Genomic DNA, 22493 nt, shown 5'->3' with positions numbered 1-22493 from the left:
ACATGTGTATTTATGATTAAAAATATGTATGTTGCTCGTGCATTCGTATGGTTAAAAACATATATGTTACCAGTGCATTCATATTGTTAAAAATTATTAATTATATATAAAATCATGCAATCAAACCATACAATTTGATTTTTTAAATCAAATAAACTTAATACGGGACCTCTTCTGGTTTAACATCTTGCTTGACTTTTCCAACATTGTTTTTTACACATACATAACATGATATAGTTAGTAGTATCCTATTAATTAAAAAATCATCAATAAATTTATAATTTCATTATTATTTGATTCTAAAATAAGATTAGTATGAAAATAAATATTATTATTTGACTCTAAAATAACTACAAAACAATATGTTATGATTCATATTATTATTATTTTAATATTGCTATAGTAACATTATATTTTAATATTGCATAGGTAATCATATTCCTTTTATTTTTAAATAAATCACATACATTATAGAGTTAATTTGTTGTATCATCATCTTATTATATTTGATCGTTTAACTTAATTGATTAATTGTGTATAATATCATTTTTTTAATTGATCTATAAAATTTGAGTTTTTATATTTATTTATGACATTAAAAATATAATTATTTATTTATCAATATAATTATAATTGTGCATTAAGTTTCTAATGTTAAATAATTGTGTAATATGCTCAATTAATCATGCACGTTATACAATTCAATAAATCAGAATAAATTATAGATTAATGAATCCAAATATAAACAAATTATCGGAAATGATGTAAAACATTAATGAGTATATATTACTCAATTAATATTTCATAATTTCATTAATTATAATACTGCAAATTTATATTTCATTTTTGTAACTGATCTATAAATTCAAACAACAAATTGAATATAAATTGAGTTAAATATTAATATTCCAAAAATTTATTATTTACGATTTGGCAGATCACCCTAGATTTTGAACCCTAAATTGCATTCAATGCATAACCTATGGACATAGGTTATGGATTAGATCTCGTACCAGAATTTGAAAAGGAGACTCAATTTACCCATTAGTCAATCATGCTTGGAATATGATCGAAGAACATGCATTACAAAAATGTATGCACTAATAATGTATGTGTTATGTATATTATTGCATTATTCACTATTTATATTTCATCATTATTGACTATTTAAAAGAAAAATAATATATTGGATGATGTATTATGTGTAAATCTTTACCATGACATTATACATATTATACTCAATGAGTGAATGATTAAAATCATCATTTCATTTAACTAATTATCATATATAAACATGATTATTTACAGTGTCATAATTATGGTAATTAATAATAAATACCACATTAAAATACAGTTATATTTAACCCATTTATTTATAGTAACCAAATAAACTATATTAATAGATACTATGATATAATATACACGTATCTTAAGAGATCAATATGAATTTTTGGAAGGATATGGCTTTTGTAGATATGATATGTCTGTAAGGCCGTAACCCATTGGGCTCTATGCAGATCCGCTCAAAACACATATAAGATCCACATACCCTATTCTCAATGCTTCTCCACTTGTAAATAAGATCCTACATTTTTTTCTACAAATTGGTCAATTAAAGGAAAATATATACACATGTAGTATTAATTATTTTTACACTGTTATTATATCATCCATCATATATATTTAATTATTATTAACTATTTTTAATAAAATAATACAAGTGAAAGTGAATTGCATTGATACTAAACTCAACCAACATTTATTAATTTAGCTAGCATGATTCTTAAATAAATGTTTTAGTGCAATCTCCCTCACATTCTCCAAATGGAATAAATTCACAAGTGGTAACTTACCCACACACTTTATCATATTTACATGTGTCAATTCCATTAAGATCAAAATTCTGTCTTGTGGCTCTCAATCACAGGTCAATCTCATTCCATCCTCTGTCCACACTCAAACACTCTTACACAAACTCTCACACACATACAAGGTAGGGACACACACCTTAAACCATTCACACAACCCCCACTTTCCTAAATACCAATATCATCATAACTAAATAAATAACACTCTCTCAGATCTGATCTCTCTCTACTTTTCATTCTTATATATCTTCATATAGCTTTTTTTTTTAAATTTTTGGTATACAAAGCTTGGATTTTGATTTACTTTTCTGATACCCATTTGGATTTTGATCTTAACCCAGTAAGCTTTTTCTGCAATTCTTTATATTTTTCGTTTGTGATGGATCCAGAACGTTTTTGTAATATGTGTATGTTTGATTTGGTTGTTGCAACTAATGATGTATTGAATGCACCAGCTTTATTCGTTGTAATTAATAAGTATTAATATTTGTTTTCCGTTGCACCAGATCTGGAAGTTCCGTTTAATTTTGATTAATATTTGTCATTATTCATTAATGTTGTTAGATTTAAATCTATCATTATGGGCTACCTGAATTATATTTTTGCAATGGAACTTTACTAATGAATTTAGATCATGTTTCTTTTGCATCCACCATTCTTAATGTGTGCTGGATTAATAGTATGATTACATCACCTTCATTGCTTTCTTTAACTATAATGTTTTTTTATTACTCCTCCCTTTTTATATGGAACGTTAGTCCACAGAATTTGGTTGAAAACTATAAGTGATTTGTAACTTTTTGTTAGACTGAAGTGGAATAACATAAGTTAGACTCTAGGATACCCTTTAGATTAAAGGATGACGGAGTGTATGAGACTCTTACTTAGTAGGGTCTGAGAAGAAGTCGCAAGCAAGTCTAACCTCTGACTAGATTAGTCAATATAATATTTACTCTGTTTCAAAATATTAAATGATTATTTTTCAATGATTCTCGTATTGAGAGAGTAAATGATGAAAGATAATAATGAAATTTAAAGGCTAAAATAAGAAAATATATATTATTTTTCTAAATTTTAACAAAATTAATTGCATTTCTTAATATGGATTTATTCTCTTTATCGACAATTATTTTGAAACTGATGAATTCAATTTATAAATCTTATGTTAAGAGTGCCAATTTATAAATCCTGGATTCTCTATGTTTTGGGTTATATGTTCTTGTTTGACCACTGTTACTAGGACTAGGTATCATGGTATGCTTTTAACTTTGGTTAACTCTGCCTTGCTTAGATCTTAGTGAACTTTGTCCAGCAGGAAATCAGTAACTTTTGAGTTAGTATATCTATAAATGTACCTGTCCTCCTTAAGTAGAACTTTGAAATTGGTTTCTGTTTTCGACATCTTAGTTTTGATGTTTTCATGATGGAAAAATGCAACAATGTCTTACATGGTCTTTATTCTTATGAGCTCTATGATTTAATTGTAAATCAAAGCAAGAGCATAGCAATGAATTTCTGTATTTATTTTGCTGAATGCTGTCCCTTTACTTGTTTACAGATTAATCATTAGGCCAGTGTGTTGTGAGGAAGCTGCATATTTTAATTTAAAGTGTTTGGGATTGCTACTTTAACTGGGGTTTGGATGGTGAAATTGGTGCTGAATGTTGGTGAAGAAAGATCTATCTGAACAGTGAAAGTTGCAATTTTGATTTGTATTAATTTCAACTGATAAATGTCGAGGGGAAGGTCTGATGGATCACAAAAGAAGCGCTTAGTTGCTTCCATTTGCGTTGTGACAATCTTTCTTGGTTTTCTCTATGTGTATGGTGGATCCATCTTTGGTTCTAAAAATAGTGGTTCATCTGCTTTCGAATACGGAACCAAATCATTGAAGAGACTTGGGTCATCGTATCTGGGTGGGGATGATGACACTGATGCCAAGCAAGATGAATCTTCATCCAAATTTGGGGGGGATGAAATTGTACCAAAGAGTTTCCCAGTAAGTTGTTTTGTAGGCTCAGATTTCAGGCACATTTTCTCCAATCCTGCACAAAAGATCCTAAACATTTGTCTAGTCTTTCATTTTTTGCTTTTATTATTTGGTTTAATTACTCCTTTTACAAATAACAATAATAATAAACTCTATATGTAAGCTTTGCTCAAATTCATTAGATCAAGTATGAGTTTAGTAGAACAGTGCCTGCTAGCTTAGCTGCTAAAGCTTTTTTCAGGTGATCCTAAGGTCAGCGGATCAAATCCTGCCTTTATCATCCCCCCTCCCTAGTGTTTTTGTGTGTGTAAAAATTCACTAACCAATTGAAACCGCAAGAGTTTCTCGGATCAACTATCCAGATCAATAAACAATAATCATGTTATTTGCATAATGAAAATAAAAATCGTAGTTTTTACACACAAATAATTGGAAACAGTAACACAGGAGAAAGTGGATAAAGCTAAGCAAGTTCACCCCCATCAGTGCTACCATCATATTCATAGATTGGGAAGTTTGGAAGCAATTCTGTCAATTGTTATCTAAGTCCATATCTTTCATGTATTTCAAGTTCATACGCTTGATTCAAAAATAAGATTTGCTCATCACCAATCTCATGGTATTACCAATGTTTCTGTCCTTCAAGGTTTGTGATGATCGTCATTCAGAGTTGATTCCCTGCTTAGATAGACACCTTATATATCAAATGAGGATGAAGCTGGACCTGTCTGTGATGGAACACTACGAGAGACATTGTCCTCCTTCAGAAAGGCGGTTCAATTGCTTGATTCCTCCTCCATCAGAATACAAGGTAAAGATTTGCTGTCACTAGATGTGTTCTTTGGCATATCCTTGTTGATACATTTGACTTAGTTTAGTCAGTATCAAACATTTGTTTCTCTGATTTTCAGGTTCCTATTAAGTGGCCACAAAGCAGAGATGAGGTGTGGAAAGCAAATATCCCGCATACTCACCTTGCAAAGGAGAAGTCTGACCAGAACTGGATGGTTGTAAAAGGTGAAAAGATAGTGTTTCCTGGAGGTGGAACTCATTTTCACTATGGAGCTGATAAGTACATCGCAGCAATTGCAAATGTAAGGCTGCATATGCTTTTACTAGGTTTATCTATGTGATGAAATCATGTGTTTCGTTTCCAGGTCGGGAGTTCCATTTTGTGCAAGTATCTATGTATCTGTATGTCTACAACTAATGCAGATAACATTTTGGCCGTTTTCCATCTTCATTTACCGGCCCATCATTTTTTTGAACTTATTATGCGAATGGATCATTATCTTACGTTCCAATTTGTATTGCCAGATGCTCAACTTTTCAAACGACAATCTAAATAACGAAGGAAGGTTGCGGACTGTGCTTGATGTTGGTTGCGGTGTTGCAAGTTTCGGAGCATATCTTCTTTCTTCTGATATCATTGCAATGTCCCTGGCACCAAATGATGTGCATCAAAATCAAATTCAGTTTGCCCTTGAAAGAGGAATTCCTGCATATCTTGGTGTCTTGGGAACTAAGAGACTCCCTTACCCCAGCAGATCTTTCGAACTTGCTCATTGCTCCCGTTGTCGAATTGATTGGCTTCAAAGAGATGGAATACTACTTCTTGAACTAGACCGGCTGCTCAGACCAGGAGGTTATTTTGCTTACTCATCTCCAGAAGCATATGCGCAGGATGAAGAGGATCTAAGGATATGGAAAGAAATGAGTGACCTCGTGGGGCGTATGTGTTGGAGAATAGCTGCAAAAAGGAACCAAACTGTCATATGGCAAAAACCTCTGACAAATGACTGCTATAGGAAAAGAGAACCTGGTACTCGCCCTCCTCTTTGCCAATCTGACGATGACCCAGATGCAGTTTGGGGAGTAAATATGGAAGCTTGCATAACACCGTATAGTGAACGTGGGTACATTTTTCTCTGTGATTTAGTGTATCTTACATTCTATGGTTTCTAGCAGTTTTCTTCACAACGAATAATTTATAGTTGCTTCTTTATGTCATGCATTTTTTCGTATTTTTACCTTGAGTAATTTGCTAGAGTTGTCGGTATGAAACTTAACCTACTAAAATTTTTGTTACTTTTTATTAGATGACAACAAAGCCAAGGGTAGTGGATTAGCTCCATGGCCTTCAAGATTGACAAGTCCTCCTCCTAGATTAGCTGACTTTGGCTATTCAAATGACATGTTTGAAAAGGACACGGTAATTAGACGTTACAATTTATCCTCTTGTTAATGGTTTTAAGTTTTCCCCCTGTGAACATAGAAATTACTGGTAATGACATGGTAATGTTATACAATCATATAAAAACTGTGGTTAAATTTTGTCATGTGATACAGGAACTATGGCAAAGGAGAGTTGAGAAATACTGGAATCTCTTGAGTCGAAAAATAAAATCTAACACAATAAGGAATATTATGGATATGAAAGCAGGAATGGGTTCATTTGCAGCTGCTCTTAGAAGCAAGGATGTTTGGGTAATGAATGTTGTACCTCAAGATGGACTAAACACACTTAAGCTTATATATGACAGAGGCCTCATAGGCTCAACTCATGACTGGTATGGTTTACCTGCAATATAAATGTATTGCTTCTAGCTTCTTTTTTTCCCTAGCTTCTTGACATCTTTCTATGCATTTGAGACATTTTAGTTTTATAAATTAGTAAGTGTCTGATTTGATGTTGATGTCTGATACCTGGTATGCATTTTCATTAAGGATCTTTTGTTTATAATTGTACACAAGGTTTTTTTTTATATATCTATTCCAAATATACTTTGCAGAATTTATCTTAATGATAACGTAAGTTATAAACTTATAATCTTAAGGCAAATAATGTATTTGATTGAAAAGCATAATTGCAATCAATCCAGATTGTTGTTTTATGTGTTATGATTTGATATAAAATAAATGTTTAAATAAATTAGTTGATCTGCATTGTTAGCCTAAAGGAGTTTTATATTGACATCCATTGATATTTTGACATTTCAGTATTTACTATTATCTCTTTCTGTAATTAAAATAAAAGCAAATGTGTCAAAATATTACATATCACTTCGATGTATTAAAAAGTGTGTTTTCGAAGCCGTCTTATGTTGTGTATTCCTTTTCTTTTTTCTGATTTAGTAAAGGTTATATAGAGTTTAGACACTAGAGGATAAATTAATATGTAAAGATCTTAATTGATCCAGCAGATTGGGAGAGATCTTGGTTATTTGACTAAATAAGTTGTCATTTGTTACCTTCTTGCTGCGACCGGTAGTTATTTTCTGTTAACATTTCCTCCTTATATGCGGGGAATTTTTGAGATTCAAGTTTTGAATTTTGTTCTTAATCAGGTGTGAAGGATATTCAACATACCCCCGGACTTACGATTTACTCCATGCATGGACTGTCTTCTCAGACCTAGAGAAGAAAGATTGCAGTCCCGAGGATTTATTAATCGAGATGGATCGCATACTAAGGCCTACTGGTTTCATAATCTTCCGCGATAAACAGCCGGTGATTGATTTTATAAAGAAGTACTCAAGTGCTTTGCACTGGGAAGCAATTGCAACAGCAGATTCCAGTTCGGACTCGGACCAGGATGGTGATGAAGTTGTTTTTATCATCCAGAAGAAATTATGGCTCACGACCGGAAGCTTAAGGGATACAGAATAGAGCAACCACTGCGTTTTCATTTCATATATATTCTCTGCTGCTACAAGGGATCAAAGCACACTATCTAGTGGTGAAGCAGTGAACAACTTCATTTTGTAGTATTACAGAATGTTCAAATATGTTTGGTTCCCATTTCATTTTCATTTCTGTGATAGTTAGTCATGTTATTAAAGACATAGGACTATCAGTTATCCTGCCCCGACTTTCGGCTGCGCCACTATAGGCCATGCCATTATAGGCTATTCAAAATTTTGCATTCATTTGGGTATTATTATGTAAGCTGCTTAATAATCAAGACATAGTAGACTTGATGATAGAAAGTAAGCACTTGTCACTTAAAGTTATGTATAACATTTCCACACATATTCTTCTCAGAATTTCATCCATTTCTTGCTTTAGTATCTTTATGCTAATTTGTTGAATATGGGTTGCTCAAAAAGCAAGGGAAGTTAGAAGTAAAGTTTTGCTAGCCATGGGTACATGATTCTTTGAAGTAACATACATGATTCTATAGCTTATAATACATGATTCTATGAGTTGGTAATCATTTCTTTGACAATAGTTCTAAAACTAACACCACACCAACAACCCTTGAGACAATCTTAGCTTTAAAGACACTTTTTTCCTGTTAGTTCAATGATGGTGATTTTTACCAATAAAATGTTAGTCTAATAGTGTAAGGTCGCATTAGATCCTGAGAATTATGAGGGTAAGTTTCTTGTCGAAAGTGACAATTACATAGTCCAAAAAGGATTACTCAAAATGGTGAAAAGATACCCTTGATTATATCAAAAAACGAGGATAAGTTTCTTTTATGATCAAGGCTTTAATGGTAGGCCTGGAAAAAAATGGGTACAAGCAAGCTAATAAAGCATGATATTGATTTTTCTGTGTGGTGGTGAGGACCCTGTATATATAAAATATGATTTATTTATTTTTATATGATAAATCTTTTGGGCATGAAACTAATAAGTGATACTGATAGGTTTTTCTCTTTAGTGGTGTCTTCTTGAATTTTTGTCCTCCCATGAAAGTGCACTTCAAATACACATGTTTCCAATCTCAACTGAATTTTATGTTGTTTGTTATATATATTTTAATATGTGAAGAACAAAGACTTAACTATAAAAATTGTAAAATACAATGTTTGTAAACTCATAAATTAATTTATTTAATAATATTTGAAATGCAAAGAGGAAGAAGAAGAAGGTGAGAGAGATATACAGGGAGAACACAATTGCATTAAATATTTGATAAGAACCAATTAGATATTGATTTAATGATATAAAACCTCAGTAGATTCTTCTCAAGTATTGTAGGGTGTAACCAAAGACTCAAAGATGACTAATTCCTTAGCTATATGGTAAAAAAATACCATTGATTATGCCCAAAAAAATTGATAAGAATTTTACTATCTTTAGTTGTCCTAATTAACTACATTAGAGCTACTAAAAGTAAAATACAAATGATTTAGACAAAAAAAACATAGTGCCATTCCTGAATTGAATTTCCTATGGTCGTGCTCTATAATCTTCTATTAAAGAAGATAGAGAAGAGGAAAAAAGGTACAATTTCATCTTTTCCTTTTTTCCATTAAAGGAAGGTGTAGATCATGAGCATTGAGGGTAAAGAATATAATGTAAAAATTACATTTTAAATTAGACAAAAAGAAGGCAGATTCACTCAACTGTTAAATAGTTAACAGATTTATAAGTTTCATTTATGGATTGAGTTTAATCCATCGATTCACATTTATGTAAAAAAATATATTCTATGAGAGGAGAATACTACTTAGTACTTAGGCACATGTGTATATCTAGAAAATGGTTTATACTCAATCATGTGGGAGGATACGTTAGGAAACAAAAAATATATTCTAACTTGCAATATTAAAAATAACACTAGACTATAAACATTTTATAATAATGTTTATTTATTGTAATGCCATGTGATATCAATTATCATTTTGATTTATTTAAAAAGAGGAATCTTGTGTTTGATTAAAGTTATATATTGTGCGAGATCAGATGTTACAGCTCAATCCTTGGAGCAATACTTGATATCGTACATAAACGAGGAAGGGATAAACTTACTCTAAGAGTAAGTGATTAAAAATTACTCTATATCTCACCCATCTATTATATGAAAATCTAATGATTGAAATGAGTGAGTAGATATAAACCATTAGATTTTTATAGAATAAATAAATGAGATGTAAAGTAGCTTTTTTCTACTTACTTTTGGAGTAAGTGGATCCCCTCCCTAAAAATTAACTAGTATTAGTTATGATATGAATTAATTTTTTATTTTCTCTTTTTGTGCATTATTTTCATGTTATTCTTTTTTATGTGTACCAAGAGGACTACCAAAGACTAATCAATTTTGAGACATGAAAATTATCAAAATATATTTTGATTTTTATAAAAGGATGAATGAAGACATTTTTTAAATAAAATGTTAGAATCAAGTTGATAAAATTACAAAATTTGGGAACGTAGTTCCTAATTTAGCAACATTCTCAATTTTATTTTAAAATACAATTTTTTATATAGGAATGACAAAAATACTCACCATATGCGTACGGCGTACCTACTAAAATACTTGTAACGGGTACCCACACAAATAGTATGTGGGTGGAAACATATATCATGATATCCGTGTCGTGAGTACCCATATATTTATAAATTTATTTTTAATTAAATAATTTATATGTATTACTCTTTTTTATCTTTTTATAATTATATATTATCTATTTTATTATTATTTTATATAAACTTTAGTGATTGAAAATTGTGTGCATAAATTTTATTATTCATGTAATAAATGTTATATATATTGATAATTAGAAAATATATAAGATTAAATTACACTGATATCCCATGAGTTTTAGTGAAATTACATAAATCACCCCTCATTTTTTGACCTTACCTAAATCACCCCTCATTTTTTAACCTTACCTAAATCACCCCTAATTATAGACATACATTAAACTAACTACCACTGTAAGAGAGAAAATCGTAATTTCTTACACAAAAATGACTACAAGTGTAATTATGTCAAACAAAATATAGTATATTGTGAAGACAAGTCAAACTAGTATAAAAGTCGATGTTTTGTCATTACTTTTGGTTCGTTACAAATTGCATGAATAATTCTAAGAATGTATTTAAATCATTCTTATACTATTTTGTAACTAACCAAAATAATGAGTAGACATTTCTTACACTATTTTGATTTGTCTTCATGGTATATCATATTTGTTTAACTTAATTACACTCGTCGTCATTTTTGTTTAAGAAATTATATTTATCTCTCACACAGGGGTATTATGTATATAATTAGGGGTGATTTGTGTAAGTTTAAAAAAGGAAGTGGTGTTTTGTGTAATTTTACTAAAAATCAGGAGTGTTAGTGTAATTTACTCAATATATAAATATATATTTAAACTTAAAAACCCTTTAGATACTTGTGAATATCCACTACTCATGCGAATACCCATAATTAATATGGGTATGAATACCGGAAAACAATATCTATGTTTGTTAAGCCCAATTGCCATCTCTACACTTTTATTACTTATTTGAGATTTTAAAAGTACAATTTATCTATATAGTAACACTAATAAGTTAACCAAATCAAATCTTAAACTAATTTTCACTTAAATAGAAAAGAAAAAGGACATTGAGTAAATACAAACCAACTAATATTCTTTGAAGAAATCTTGTACTTTAGGCTACAAAAACTAATACTATGTATCCTATCAATTAATTATTTCCTTGTTTTTTGTTTAGGTATTTTGGTGTTATTCTTTTTCATGTGCATTAATGATGTCTTCTAGCTCATTATTAAAGACTGATTAGAAATCATAGAAATAGATTTTGCCTTTACTAAAATGAGGAAATAAACAAAAAGATCATATAATATAAAAAAATGAAAGATATCGCATTAAGAAACTAGAATCAAATAGTAAAATTATGAAATCTAGCAAAGATAGCTACCTTTATCTAACAAAATTATCCATTTATTAGAAAAAAATTATTTTTTTATTACTCAATAGAAATTTTTAAGTAGTAATTTTTAATGTATTGTAATACTAATAAGTTAACTAAATCTTCTTAATTATCACTTGAGCACAAATATAAAAATATCGCGATTAAGTATCAAACTAATTGATACTATTACTCTCTATGAAGTACGGATTCGTCAAACACCCTCACGTGTCGGTATCCGACACAGATACACTCAGATTCGCGAAGGATATGTATCCATAGAGTACCCAAAAATTAAAAAAATAAAATAAAATAAATAAATATTAAGACACGTATCCAATTCATTTTCAATAAAATATAGGATATATGAATTCGTTTTCAGTAAAATATAGGATATATAGATTCGTTTCCAATAAAACAGGATAAGATAGATTTGTTTCCAATAAAACAAGATAAAATAGATTCGTTTCTAATAAAACAGGATAAGATAGATTCGTTTTCATTAAAATAGGATAAAATATATTTGTTATGGAGGGCAATGATTTTAGGATAAGGATAGATTCGTTTACATTAAAATAGGATAAGATAGATTTGTTATGGAGTGCAATGATTTTAAATTTCCATTATATTTTTTACTTTGGATATTTTGATTTACACTTATAATTTTATCATATTTTATGTGGTTTTATTATTTTATACGCGTATCCCTGAACGTATCGTATCTTGTATTTTAGAAAAATGCGTATCGATGTATCGGATACGTATCGTACCCGACACACGTATCAGTATCCGTGCTTCATAGCAGTATCACTTATGAGAATTTAAAAAGTTATATTTATAAGAATATTCGACTAATTATCATGTGAATACTTAGGTAAAAATATTGATTAAATATCACTATAATTATGTGATATTATTAAAAAGTCATATTCAAGTTAAGTTTTTCTTTGTGATTTAGGACAAGAGAAGCAACTAATATAACTATATCCTATCAATTAATTATTTTCCTCTCTTTGTTTAAGTATTTCCCTTTTGTTCTTCTTTTATTGTGTATACCATGAATGATTTGAGAATTCCAAACCAACTGTAGAACAAAAACCAATTCCTTTTGGGATCTAGATTTATTTGAGAAAGAAAAGCAATGAAGAAAAAGTTTCTAACTTTGAACAATGAACATATAAAAATAAAAATTCAATAATTTGTTTAAAAGAAATAGAAAAAAATAGGTGCACTATCAATATACAAGTTTATACATTACTATTATTATATAATTCATTATTTATAGTTAATCATCATTTTCTGATGCTATGTTTGATTAGATTGAAAAAGGGATGAAAGAAAGTGAGATGAATGAAAAGGAAGAAAAAACATCTTTTCTATTGTTTGGTTAAGGAAGGAAAAAAAAATGATGGAGTCCATGCTATCATATTTTCTCTCCATTATTGGAAGGTAAACAAGTAGAAAAAGTATGTTTTAAACTATGTTCTAAATCAATTACGATGAAGGAAAAATGATAAATAATAAATATTTAATTTTTTAAATTGATATGTCATGTTTTCATTATTTTAGGACGTGATTTGGGACATACTTTGAGTGATGTGAAATCCTGCTAGATCCATACAAAAGACAACCACATATCACGAAATATATTAGTTTCTTAGCCACAATGACACGAGATACTTTTGATAATACAAATAAAGTATCATTTTTAATAATAATTATATTATTTTATCTTCATTTCTTTCCATTTTTTATTATACAAAACAACTAAAAAATCACTATGTTTTTATCTATTTTCTTCTCTCAACTTTTATTTTCTCAACTTTTCTTCTCTAAACCAATAAATAAATGTATATATAATACCAATAATGTGAGAGTAGTGTATCAAATTGCGGACCGCATCACGCGATGCGGCCGCAATATTGCAGTTGCGGTGGCCGCCGCAACCGCATCACACCGCAATTGCGGTGTGATCTCAATTCACAGTGATGCGACCGCAACAGGCCGCGATGCAACCGCATCAGACCGCATCGATGTCAAAAATATGTTTTTCTCACAAAATAATTCACACCGCAATGACCACAATCCGCATCGCAATGGTCGCAATGACCACAATCGCAATAACCGCAACGCTATCGCGACCGCAACCACAACCACAATTTAAAACACTGTGTGAGACACAAATCAACAAAGTGTAATTTTTTTTATATTGTCAAAAAATCATTCACCATCTATTAATTATTATTTAATTTCAAATAAAAGTAATACACATTAATGTTAAATGATGTGATGAGAGTATAAAAAACATTTTAAACTCATCAACAAAGTGGTCCCCTCTCTCACTTGCAATAGTCACCTTCTTTCTTTGTACCAATAATCCCGGACCTTTCATTTCTCTCTCTATATTCTCTCTCTCTATATATATGACTCCTTTCATTTCCCCAACACTTCAGATTCATTAATCTCAATTAAAGGTGGGTTTTTCAGACACCCTTTTTAATTTTAAATCCAAAATTCAAGTTATTTTGCTTCTGCTACCGTTACTTCATTGGTTCTGATCTCGATTTTGCTGAAGATTGGTATATTCAGTTTTGAATTTTGCTTTTTTTTGGATTGGATTGAACATGTGGAAAGTGAAGTTCAGGTCTTTTTGTGTTTTCGGGTTCTGATTTGCTGTTAAACTGTTTTGAACTGAACGAGATTGATTAATTTTTTCCAGTAGTTTCCAAAATTCAAAACTAATCAAAGATTTTTGAAGTCTCATTTTGCTGCAAACATGAATTATGATAGAGAAATATTCAGAGATCAATGGTTTGTTAATGAGCATGAACATTATGGCGTTGTTCAATCCATAATTCCATGTAGCTGATCCCACTTATTGGATTATGGCTTGGTTGTTGTTATATAAGGATCTTAGTATATTGTCTGCATTTGCTGAACTTCATGGTAGATTGTTCAACTTTGCTATATTTGGTTTAAATCAATTCTTAATCCTGTAGTTGTTGACAATTTATCTAGTAGATTGCCCTTTTTGTATGTGTTGTGTTCTTTGTTCTAATTCCATATGAGCTCTTAAATTTCTTTTTGTTTGATTTCATTTGTTAATATCAACTTTTTGCTTCTGATTTTATGATTCTAGTTTTAGGCTCAAGTATTTTTAATTTGTATACAAGTTTTGCACCTTTCTCCGATCAGCTTAAAATAATATGGTTGATGATCATGTTGTTGATTCATTTTCATTTGTTTCCTGTTTACTAACAGAAGAGTTGATTTGCCTTGGATTCTTCTGATGAACAATGGTTCCTTGATTTTCATGGCTGGCAAAGTGAGATTATTGTTTGACAGAATTTCTAATCTGTAGTTGTTCGTGGAATAGTGTACACAGCACAAGTGGGTTAAGAGGTTAATAAAATGGATCCTACGGGGTGCTGGTTTAACAAGTTCAAGTTAAAGGACAAAATGCAATCCTCAAAACACAAGGAATCTGCAGGCATTGCAAAAGTAGGGTCAAACCCCCCAACAGATGAAGAAGCTCCTTCAAATGTCACCAAACAGAAGGTTGAAGCTGCAAAGCAGTTCATAGAAAACCATTACAAGAAGCAGATGAAGGACCTTCAGGAGAGGAAGGAACGGTGTGTTTTTTAAACTTAAATTTTGCATCATTATGACAGTGCAATCTAATGTTACTAATTTTTTTGTACCATGTAAGATATTTGCATTAAAATAGTTGTAATCAAGGTTGTTAAAGCATCGTCCAATTTTACGATTTTCAGCTTCTTTTATGATCATGATCCCAATAAGAAATCAGAAATGTAGGATGAAGCTGTGATCCTTAGGAAAACGTGTAGAGTCTCTGAAATCAAGCATTCTTTGTGATCCTTGAAAAATACTCGATTTCACCCCCTTTTTAAAAAAATCATGACATCACTTCAGCATTTATTTGTAACCATTATTTTTGTTTGGGTACGAAATTGTTGTTGGGGCTTGTGACGGCAATAAACAAAGTCATGAAGATGTTAGCAGTAGGATTTAGTCTTTCCTACATTATGGAAATGTATCTTTTTCTTCATTTTTTGTCTTTACGTTGTTACTGTTTGGTTTAGCTTCTATCCCTATTTCAGTGGTTTGGTATTATTTCGAGTGAATTGTTTTTATAGTTCTGTCATATTACATGTGTGTGGAGATATTATATAGATATAAATGTATTTTCTATTCCCTTTACATTGGTTTTGTGTGATTTTGACTCTATTTTTCTTAGAGGTGTCATTTTATATGGTACATGTGTAGATATATATTTATACTTTAGGTAGGAATGTAGGATCTTATGATCCATGTTACAATCTCATGTTTTACGTGTTTTCCTCTCCCTCCTAATCCTAAGTAGGATCTCAATTTTGACAACCTTGCTTATGGTCATCTCGTCGGAAACATAAATGTGACATTTTGTGAAGGCTTATAGGCTCTAAAGACGTTATTCTTTGCAGACGTAATATGCTAGAGAAAAAGTTGGCTGATGCTGAAGTCTCTGAGGAAGAGCAGCACAACTTGCTTAAGTATTTTGAGAGAAAGGAAAGGGAATACATGCGCCTTCAGAGGCATAAGATGGGGGCTGATGATTTTGAGCCCTTGACTATGATAGGGAAGGGTGCATTTGGAGAGGTATGCTCTACCTTCATTGTCATTAAAATTAAACCATGTTTGTGGTCTTTCCTATAAGTTACTTTGTCCTTAATTATTTAGATTCTCTATTATGGTAACAAACTTTACGTATTATTCCATTTGTAAAGCAACTTCAGGTCTTTGTTTTGCATTTTAGCTTTTTACATCATAAGACTATTCATTGAAGCTTTACAAGAAGGTCGGATAGGATACTTGTGCATTGATTGCATAAACTCTTTGGCTGCTTGTACTGATTTTTTTAGTTTTCTTGGTGCATAGACAACTCAGGGTTCTAATGGCACATTTAACTTCTTATATTTTTTATTTCATATAGAAATTAGGTTGGTGAGGGGATACCCTTGGTAGTATCAAAATATAGAAATTAGGTCAGATGATTTGTTATGACTGCATTTTCATGTGTGTATAGGTCAGAATTTGCCGAGAGAAGACAACTGGTCACATATATGCTATGAAGAAGCTTAAGAAATCTGAGATGCTTCGCAGAGGCCAGGTATTGAAATCATCAGGACTTGCTCACCTTGTTAAAATAAATATTTTCTTGTTATTCTTATTGCTCACTGTTTTTAATTTTTTTTAAGGTTGAACATGTAAAAGCTGAGAGGAACCTACTCGCAGAAGTTGACAGCAATTGCATTGTGAAGCTTTATTTTTCCTTTCAAGATGAAGAATATTTATACCTCATAATGGAGTATCTACCGGGCGGTGATATGATGACGTTGCTCATGCGGAAGGATATACTGACAGAAGATGAGGCCAGGTTCTATGTTGGGGAGACTGTCCTAGCCATAGAGTCGATTCATAAACATAACTATATTCATAGGTAAGTTGAAATCATAAATAATATTAACATATTACTTAATGTAAACTTTAGTATACTATTGTACATTGGTCTTCTTTTCTTGCACATCAATTAAGATTTCGTATTCTGATTTGTAATGCAATGCAGGGATATCAAGCCTGATAACTTGCTGCTAGATAAAAATGGTCACATGAAATTATCAGATTTTGGATTATGTAAACCTCTAGACTGCAGTAATCTTCAGGAAAAGGACTTCTCTATTGGTGGCAATAGAAGTGGAGCCCTCCAGAGCGATGGGCGTCCTGTAGCTCCTAAAAGAACTCAGCAGGAGCAACTGCAGCATTGGCAGAAAAATAGGCGAATGCTTGTAAGTCCCTCAATATACATGAACAAGCATGACTGTTTTATTCCTTATGAACTTTCACGCTAAATGTTATTTTTACTTCCTATTCTATTAGCTGACAGACATTTGTATTTAATTATTTATGAGGATGCATATTCTACATTTTTAAGTGTTGCATTGTATAACTTGTTCATAATAGATTTTTTTCATTGTGTTTATAATTAGGCGACCTCTTGTTTTAACTTCTATTTTTTACAAGGTTATTATTTGTTGTTTTTTATTATTTTTATAAACATGCCCATGTGTGTTTGATGCTATACATACTCGGTCCTAAGCCCAGATAAAAAGTGATGGTTATGCTAGCTCGTCGACAACCAACGTAAAACTTTGTCGAATCTCTATGATATGGTTCAACAATGTGATAATATTAATTCTAGGTCATTTCCCAGAAGTAACTTTTTGTATCGCCAGAGTACAATGTCAATTGAGCAAGTGTTGATACATCACCATTTGAAGGTAAACCATATGATTCAAGCGAGTGGATGAAATGATGGAGTGCATCAGGTGTCATGTTATAGAAAGGTGTCATTCAAGCTTTGAGAGAAAATTTTACCACATAACTATAAGACCCAATGTAACAAAAATGAGAATGTTGCGTTGGATGAGTGAATACACTATACTAGATATGATTAGGAATGAATTCATCCGGGAGAAAGTTGGGGTAACTCCTTTTGTAGAAATGATGGTAGAATTGTGCCTTAAGTAGTTTGGGCTTGTGTAGATGAGACCTTTATGAGCCCCCGTAAAGAGAGTGGATCAAATGGAGGAGAGGCAGAGGGAGACCTTGAAAAGCTATATAGATGAAACGATTTGGAAAGGTTTAGCAATTAATGCTTTGTCAATGAACATGATTTATGATAGAGCAATATGGCATCATTCGACCCATGTAACTTATCCCATTTAGTGGGACTAAGGCTTGGCGTTGTGGTTGTATTATATCATATGGTGATTTGAGATTTTTCACATCTGATGCTTTTCTTTCTTTGCAATACTGCAGGCATATTCTACTGTTGGAACACCTGACTATATTGCCCCTGAAGTTCTACTGAAGAAAGGATATGGCATGGAATGTGATTGGTACTATTAATGTCTTTCCTCTAGTTTTTCTTTTATAGTTACCTTCAACTTCCCTTTATTCTCATAAACTTGTCATTCTTTCAATATATTCTGATGGGGTTATGCTAATGTTTCTAGGTGGTCTCTGGGAGCTATAATGTATGAAATGCTAGTGGGGTATCCACCCTTTTATTCAGATGAACCGATGTTGACTTGTAGAAAGGTAACATGTAGCTAACTAGATCAACTTTTTATGGATATGAGTCATATATGTAAATGGATTATATATATGGATTGGGCTTAAGCACATGTATAAGACTGCGTTCGTTGAATTCTGCTAGGCTCCTGTTCTTAGAGGAAGTCTATATTGATATATTAGAAGTAGATTCTAAGTAGAAATAGCCAAAATCCTATGCATCCTCATAATGATATTTGATTGGAGGCCTTAGACCTATTAAGATCCTATCTTTTCAATTATGATCACACTGTATCTCCTACCTTTAAATTTGCAGATAGTAAATTGGAGAACTCATTTAAAATTTCCAGAAGAAGCTAGACTATCAGCAGAAGCAAAGGATCTTATTAGTCGACTCCTATGTAATGTGGACCAGAGGCTTGGAACAAAAGGGGCTGATGAAATAAAGGTGTTGTGCTATTTTCTAAGTCCTATAATTTACTTTGGGTTATAGTTGCATATTTACAAAATTACCGTGTTGGTCATTTTATTTGCAGGCTCACCCATGGTTCAAAGGTATTGAATGGGACAAATTATACCAATTGAAAGCTGCTTTTATTCCTGAGGTCAATGATGAATTAGACACTCAAAATTTTGAGAAGTTTGAAGAGGTATATATATGTTTATGTTCTAGGACATAAGAGTTGTTTTTTTGTTGTTGCTAACCCGTATCATGCTCTTTTGATTTACTAATGATGTGTAGGTGGACAACCAAACCCTAACTCCCTCAAAATCAGGCCCATGGAGAAAGGTTGGCTTTTGTTACTGAAATTTTGTATGTAGTTGGTCTGTATGAGTTGCTGTAATTGTGGCATTGATCATTGAATAAGCATGACTTCTCCATTGTGGGCTCTTCTTCTACTACCCATTTCTTCTCCTTTTACCTTCCAGTTTTATGTCTATCTATCTACTACTTCTCTGCATTGGTTTCTGTTTTGATGCAACAATAAATATCTTGGACATTTAACATGCCATGTGTTATGTAAGAAAGCAATCACCTTTGAATAGTTAGAGTAATTTCATTAAGTTATTCAGTTTTCTTTGGATCTCTTTTGTTGATATTTTGTAGTAAATTTCCAATAGAAGCCTTTGTTTTGCAGATGAATCCATATACTTTACATGACACTGAAATTTTTGTGCAAGTTTTGGTAGCAGAAACTCTTAATAGAAATAACCTCTTCATTTAAAAGTGATCATTAGTGTTTATGTGGAACATGTTTTTTTAGACAGAGATGAGATTCATTAAGAAGATTGTATGTTTATGTGGAACATGTAGTCGTTCAAGTCCACATTTGTAACTTTGACGTGATATTTTCTGCAGATGCTGTCGTCTAAAGATGTTAACTTTGTTGGGTACACATATAAGAACTTTGAAATTGTGAATGATGATCATCTACCTGGAATAGGTTTGTACATCTTTCATATCATTTTCATTGTTTTCTTTCCTTGATCCAAGAAGTTCCTCTTTAATATATAGTTTCTACTTTCTAGTACTCAAGTTCTTTTGCACCAGTGACATTTATAAATCTAATGGGAGGCTTTATGCTCTATGGATTTAATTTCACTCCATGTATTATATTTAGAAACTAATGACATTAACTAAATTTGGATGTTGATACATCCTTTGATTTTAATTTCAATAAACTGTTATTTGGTTGAAGATCAGGCTGCTGAACCTCGTATTTTGAAAGTATAATAGTATGCTGCAAGAGCTATTTATGAGTTTATACATTCGTCGTCTTTATTATCTACTATCCCCCTCCGGTAAAAAAACAAAATGTTATCCTTTTCCTAATTGCTTGATCATTGCACTGATCTTCACAATAATTTGGCTGTGTTGCTTTATCAGCTGAATTGAAGAAGAGCACAAAAAGTAAACGGCCTTCTATTAAGACCCTATTTGGTAAGAATATCCTCATTGTTCCGCCCTTTTTAGATTTCATGCTTTCTGTAGTACCAAAGTATTTATGATTTATAGATGACCGCACCTAGTGGGATTAAGGCTTGGTTGTTATTGTATATATGATTTGCTTAAGATCTATTGGTCCTATTTAGTAATACTCCGTAATCAAATGGCTCGACTATAGATATTTATATACTTCAACTTGGCATTTTAAGGTAGCTTCTCACTTCTTTAAAGTTTTAGAAGATTAAATCTCTTCTTTCTGATAATGTTTTAGAAATTATGTTAATGATGATAAACTATAATTGCAAAAGATTTCTGTTATGAAAGCTGTCTCAACTCTCAAGTAATAGATCAGCAATTTTCTGGAAAAATATAAGAAAACTCTTATTCATTTAGAGTATCACCCATGGGATCTTGGATCAAAGATAGAACGGAAGAAAACTAGTGATATTGGAAATTTATGTTGCTAGGTACAGTAAATCTATACTAGTATTGATGTTCAATACTTCATATCCCTAAGATTTGTTTAGGTACCGGAAAGGTCATAGAACTTGTCTATGTGAGTATACAAAAGGATTACTAACTTGAGAAAAACATGCTTCCTTGATGTCTACTTATTTCTCATTTTAATAACAATCTTCAAGAGGCATGTGGCATAAGTTAGAAAAACTTTGATGCCTACTTATTTAACATTGATGCATAAGTTAGAAAAACTTAGACTATCTTCGGGTTTATATAACCCGTTCTTTAATATTTTGGGTTTATTACATGCTGCAGACGATGAATCGACTAGGGCTGCCAATCAACCTGCCCAAGGGAACTCAGCCGGAAGTTCATGAGAAGAGTGAATAGCAATGATTTAAACTAATAATATTTTTGAGGACTTTTAGATAGCCATTGAGATACAACCGAATGATGGGTTGTTGGATTCTGATTGTTTTACACCTTCCAACATTCTTTTGTTAGAAGATCATAGGTTCAAATCTGACCAAGAGGTCATAGGTTTTGAAAATGTGGTTTTGGTTATTTGGGTTTTGGGTTGTTGCTTATTGATCAACAGGTCATAGGTTCAAATCCTGGAAATATTTTCTTTGCTTGTAGGGGTAAGGTACTAAGGTTATGTACACCTATCCTCCTCCCCAGAGCTCACTAGGTGGGAACCTCGTGCACTGGGTCGAACTTATACATTTTTCTGTTAACCATTGTTCAAGCTGCAATATGTTGTAGCTATTTCTTGTAATTAAGTTATTGCTGCAGTTGCAGTGCTTACAAGGATGTGTATTTCACACATTCTTTTACTATCATGTGAGAAGATTCATTAGTTTGTAAGGTGGCATTTTCTTTCTTTGGAACTGAATGCTTGTTATATCAAAATCTTTTCTTGACCTTTTATTGTTTCTCTATTAAGTGTCTAGCACAATGTCATTCTTGGTTAAGGCCCACAAAGGTTAAACAAAAGGGAAGTGATCTTAGATGATTTGAAAGAGTCTAATGTCAACAGATATGTGAGCATAAAAGTCATCTTTATAGATCTTTAGTTTATAGCCTTGGGCTGAAATGTGACAAATTTCTGTCATAGAAAAATAGATTATGTTATGTAAATGCTGTAATAGTCATTTTCCAGCACTTAAGACTTTGGAGATTCCGTTGTAATGTGATGTCCATTGCTTGTTTGGCTATCTGTAATTGTCCTTTTCCAGGTTGGGTGTGGGGCACCCCCACAGTTTTTATTTGGTTTTCTTAAAACCATACCTCAGGATGAGTATAAGAACACATAATATTTAGGAAAAAAAATGTATGCAGTAAGTTTTATACATTATTACTGTACATTTATTGTTCAGGTTTAATTATCATTGTTTCTTAAAAACAAATGAATGTTGAATGATTTGTAACCGTGT

The 22493-nt window shown here is 31.6% G+C and overlaps 2 protein-coding genes and 1 long non-coding RNA gene across 5 annotated transcripts; 2 read left to right on the top strand and 1 right to left on the bottom strand.

The window, feature by feature from the left end:
- LOC109354245 (probable methyltransferase PMT8) lies at positions 1885-7913 on the top strand. 2 transcript variants are annotated; one of them, XM_019596608.1, is made up of 9 exons: positions 2026-2208; positions 3427-3867; positions 4505-4669; positions 4770-4952; positions 5176-5770; positions 5958-6070; positions 6208-6428; positions 7206-7544; positions 7712-7913. In XM_019596608.1, the coding sequence occupies exons 2-8, from the start codon at positions 3601-3603 to the stop codon at positions 7525-7527; spliced, it is 1866 nt and encodes a 621-aa protein (XP_019452153.1). In that variant the 5' UTR covers positions 2026-2208; positions 3427-3600; the 3' UTR covers positions 7528-7544; positions 7712-7913. The 2 variants fall into 2 exon arrangements, with proteins under 2 accessions (XP_019452152.1, XP_019452153.1); XM_019596607.1 differs by lacking the exons at positions 2026-2208; positions 7712-7913 and adding an exon at positions 1885-1993 and having other exon boundaries at positions 7206-7528.
- Positions 6495-6673, bottom strand: LOC109354250. Its single transcript, XR_002108530.1, has 2 exons — positions 6608-6673; positions 6495-6564 (listed from the first exon to the last, which is right to left on the bottom strand). It is a non-coding gene; the product is annotated as an uncharacterized LOC109354250 (long non-coding RNA).
- Positions 13884-22294, top strand: LOC109354246 (serine/threonine-protein kinase tricorner-like). 2 transcript variants are annotated; one of them, XM_019596609.1, is made up of 14 exons: positions 13884-13990; positions 14778-15148; positions 16001-16175; positions 16603-16686; positions 16775-17016; positions 17143-17362; positions 18396-18475; positions 18593-18677; positions 18967-19098; positions 19187-19300; positions 19393-19440; positions 20011-20095; positions 20539-20592; positions 22002-22294. In XM_019596609.1, exons 2-14 carry the CDS (start codon positions 14928-14930, stop codon positions 22070-22072), a joined length of 1611 nt encoding a protein of 536 aa, XP_019452154.1. In that variant the 5' UTR covers positions 13884-13990; positions 14778-14927; the 3' UTR covers positions 22073-22294. The 2 variants fall into 2 exon arrangements, with proteins under 2 accessions (XP_019452154.1, XP_019452155.1); XM_019596610.1 differs by lacking the exon at positions 22002-22294 and adding an exon at positions 21373-21940 and having other exon boundaries at positions 13885-13990.

Source organism: Lupinus angustifolius, chromosome LG08 (assembly GCF_001865875.1).
Source record: "Lupinus angustifolius cultivar Tanjil chromosome LG08, LupAngTanjil_v1.0, whole genome shotgun sequence".
NCBI classification, from domain to species: Eukaryota; Viridiplantae; Streptophyta; class Magnoliopsida; order Fabales; family Fabaceae; genus Lupinus; species Lupinus angustifolius.
Note: the sequence above shows the minus strand (reverse complement) of the source record. Positions and strands in the feature narration are given on the sequence as shown.

Bases quoted from the DNA above. Each gene is read 5' to 3' on its own strand.
- LOC109354245 (XM_019596608.1), top strand. From the start codon at position 3,601: ATGTCGAGGGGAAGGTCTGATGGATCACAAAAGAAGCGCTTAGTTGCT. The intron at 4,953-5,175 runs GTAAGGCTGCAT...TTGTATTGCCAG, and splicing joins ACATCGCAGCAATTGCAAAT to ATGCTCAACTTTTCAAACGA. The intron at 6,429-7,205 runs GTATGGTTTACC...GTTCTTAATCAG, and splicing joins ATAGGCTCAACTCATGACTG to GTGTGAAGGATATTCAACAT.
- LOC109354246 (XM_019596609.1), top strand. From the start codon at position 14,928: ATGGATCCTACGGGGTGCTGGTTTAACAAGTTCAAGTTAAAGGACAAA. The intron at 15,149-16,000 runs GTGTGTTTTTTA...TATTCTTTGCAG, and splicing joins CTTCAGGAGAGGAAGGAACG to ACGTAATATGCTAGAGAAAA. The intron at 19,441-20,010 runs GTTGGCTTTTGT...TATTTTCTGCAG, and splicing joins AATCAGGCCCATGGAGAAAG to ATGCTGTCGTCTAAAGATGT.